At 38.9% G+C, this 2,439-nt stretch overlaps 1 protein-coding gene across 1 annotated transcript in view; it reads left to right on the plus strand.

Moving 5' to 3' along the window:
- The window catches only part of PRPF40A (pre-mRNA processing factor 40 homolog A), a 17,568-nt gene that overhangs the window by 5,433 nt on the left and 9,696 nt on the right, over positions 1–2,439 (plus strand). The window contains exons 6-10 of the mRNA XM_014310785.2: positions 77–154; positions 231–341; positions 1,102–1,222; positions 1,670–1,694; positions 2,403–2,436. Coding sequence (XP_014166260.1) covers positions 77–154; positions 231–341; positions 1,102–1,222; positions 1,670–1,694; positions 2,403–2,436 — 369 coding nt within the window. The remainder of the gene's footprint in view (positions 1–76; positions 155–230; positions 342–1,101; positions 1,223–1,669; positions 1,695–2,402; positions 2,437–2,439) is intronic.

Consider the following 2,439-nt stretch of genomic DNA (forward strand, 5'->3'; position numbering starts at 1 on the left):
TGGAGAATCCAGGATGTTTGAGTGAAACCCAGCAGTTAGTGAGGATTTTCCAAGGCCTGTTTTGTCTCCTCCTCAGACAACGCATCCCGTGGTGTCCACAGTCCAGCAGAGCTCCACCACCACCAGCTCTGCCAGCGAGGAGCACTCCAAGCAGGTCTGTATCCCACTCTTTCTGTGGGGTTGGATCCCATTTTTTACATCATTATTAATTTCCCTTGGGATTTTCCCAGAAATCCACGTGGACAGAGCACAAGTCCCCGGATGGAAGAACTTATTACTACAACACTGAGACCAAGCAGTCCACGTGGGAGAAGCCAGATGACCTCAAAACCCCTGCTGAGGTAACCAAATCCCAAATTAATTCTGGGATATTGTGGGAACACGAGGAGTTCCAAGCCTGACACCTGCAGCAGGGAGAATTCTGCTGGAAGCAATTGGAGCAAACTCTTCCAGTAAGAAATGTTCCTAAAATATTTGGATTGTTCTCCTTATGTTGGGAGAACCTGAGGGTGCAAAATTCCTCCATTTTCTTCATTTTTAAGTAGGTTTTTTAATTTAAAATGTGTCCTTTTTTATTTTTTAGAGAAGTAATATAGAAATAATTTGGAGAAGTATTTAGAGAAGAAAAAATTCCTAAAATTACTGTTTTGGTCAAATTAATGCTCTAAAATACACAGCAGATTCCTGAGAATTCCTCTGTTTTATTCCCGTTGGATAATATCAAATCAAATTGATCCAATGTGATTTGTTTTCACTTTTTAACCAATTTTTCTGTTTTCCTGAGGAATATTTGAAGTTTGTAGCTGAGAACTGAAAATAAACCTTAACCAAAGCTAAATCCACAAGGGAAAAAATGGGAAAACTTGGAATTTGGTTGATTTTATTTTTCCTTAATTGGAAGGAATTTCAGGAAGAAAGAGCTCCAGGAAAGCAACTTTAATACACCCAAAGCCTTGTGCCCACCTAATAGTTATCCCACCTAATGATGTCCCTAATTGCTTATTTAACGAACAGGAATAGGGAAGAGGGAAAGAAGAATCCTTATTTAAGGAGTTACTAAAGGAGATTTTCCTTGGAAAATCTTTGTTTTCTCTTCATCAGCAATTGCTGTCCAAGTGTCCCTGGAAGGAGTATAAATCAGATTCTGGGAAGCCTTATTATTACAATTCCCAAACAAAGGAATCCCGCTGGGCAAAACCCAAAGAGCTGGAGGATCTTGAAGGTAAAAGACAGATGGACTTGTATTTTTATAAATATACATTAATTAATTACATTATTTATTTAAATAGCAACAAAATCAGATGGGGGAAAAGAATAAGTGTAAGAAAAATAATAGGCTGCAGTAATTTAAATATTTCCGTTCTTAAAATTCTGTTTAATAATCTTGACTTTCTTTCTGTGTCTTTGAACTATTTTTTTGCAAATTAAATAATTATTTTAAACCTGAAAGTCATTTTTATATTCCCCTATCTTCTCATAATGGCATTTCTAAACTTTATTTTAATCTCGATTGATTTCAGTCTTTGAAGGACCCAAACATTAAAATTTTTGATAGTAACAAAAACATTTAAAACTTTGCTTTTATTAATTCAAGAATTACCAGAACTTCCTGTGTATATGAACTATTTTAAAACTATATTTTAATTGTTTTTCTCCTTTTTTCCTCTAGCAATGATTAAAGCTGAAGAAAACAGGTACATTTTTAACATTATACTAATTTTTTCATGAGGGCCTTCACACTTTTTCTGAGGGCCTTCAAGCCTTTCCTGAGAATCTTCAAACCTCTCCTGAGGGTCTTTGAACTTTTCCTAGGGTCCTACAAACCCTTTTTATCCTGAGGGCCTTACAAACCCTTTTTTTCCTGAGGCTCTTCAAACCCTCTTTCCTAAGGGTCTTCACCCCTTTTTTTCCTTGTGGGTCTTTCACCCTTTTTTTCCTGAGGGCCTTCAACCCATTTTCCCTGAGGACGTTTCAGCCCTTTTTTTTTTTCCCTGAGGCTCTTCAAGCCCTTTTTTTTCCTGAAGGCCTTTCAGCACTTTTTTTCCCTGAGGGTCTTCAAACCTTTCCTAGAATCCTTCAAGCCCTTTTTTCCCTGAGGCTCTTCAAACCTTTCCTAGGATCCTTCAAACCCTTTTTTCCTGAGGGTCTTTCACCCTTTTTTTCCTGAGGGTCTTTCACCCTTTTTTTCCTGAGGGCCTTCAGTGCATTTTCCCTGAGGGCCTTTCACCCTTTTTTCCTGAGGCCTTACAAACCCTTTTCCCAGAGGGCCTATAAAACTTTTCCAAGTCTTTAACTCACCCTACACCCCTCATTCCCCACTTTGACCACATCCCTAAGCTGCCCCTTGGCCCTAAATCTCCATACGGTGCCAGCAGGTGACTTGTTGTTGTTTTTGTCCCCAGGAAAAAGCCAGAGGATGCGGCTGCCGCCGCCTCGGCT

This window comes from Geospiza fortis, unplaced genomic scaffold, assembly GCF_000277835.1.
Source record: "Geospiza fortis unplaced genomic scaffold, GeoFor_1.0 scaffold677, whole genome shotgun sequence".
Taxonomy (NCBI): Eukaryota; Metazoa; Chordata; class Aves; order Passeriformes; family Thraupidae; genus Geospiza; species Geospiza fortis.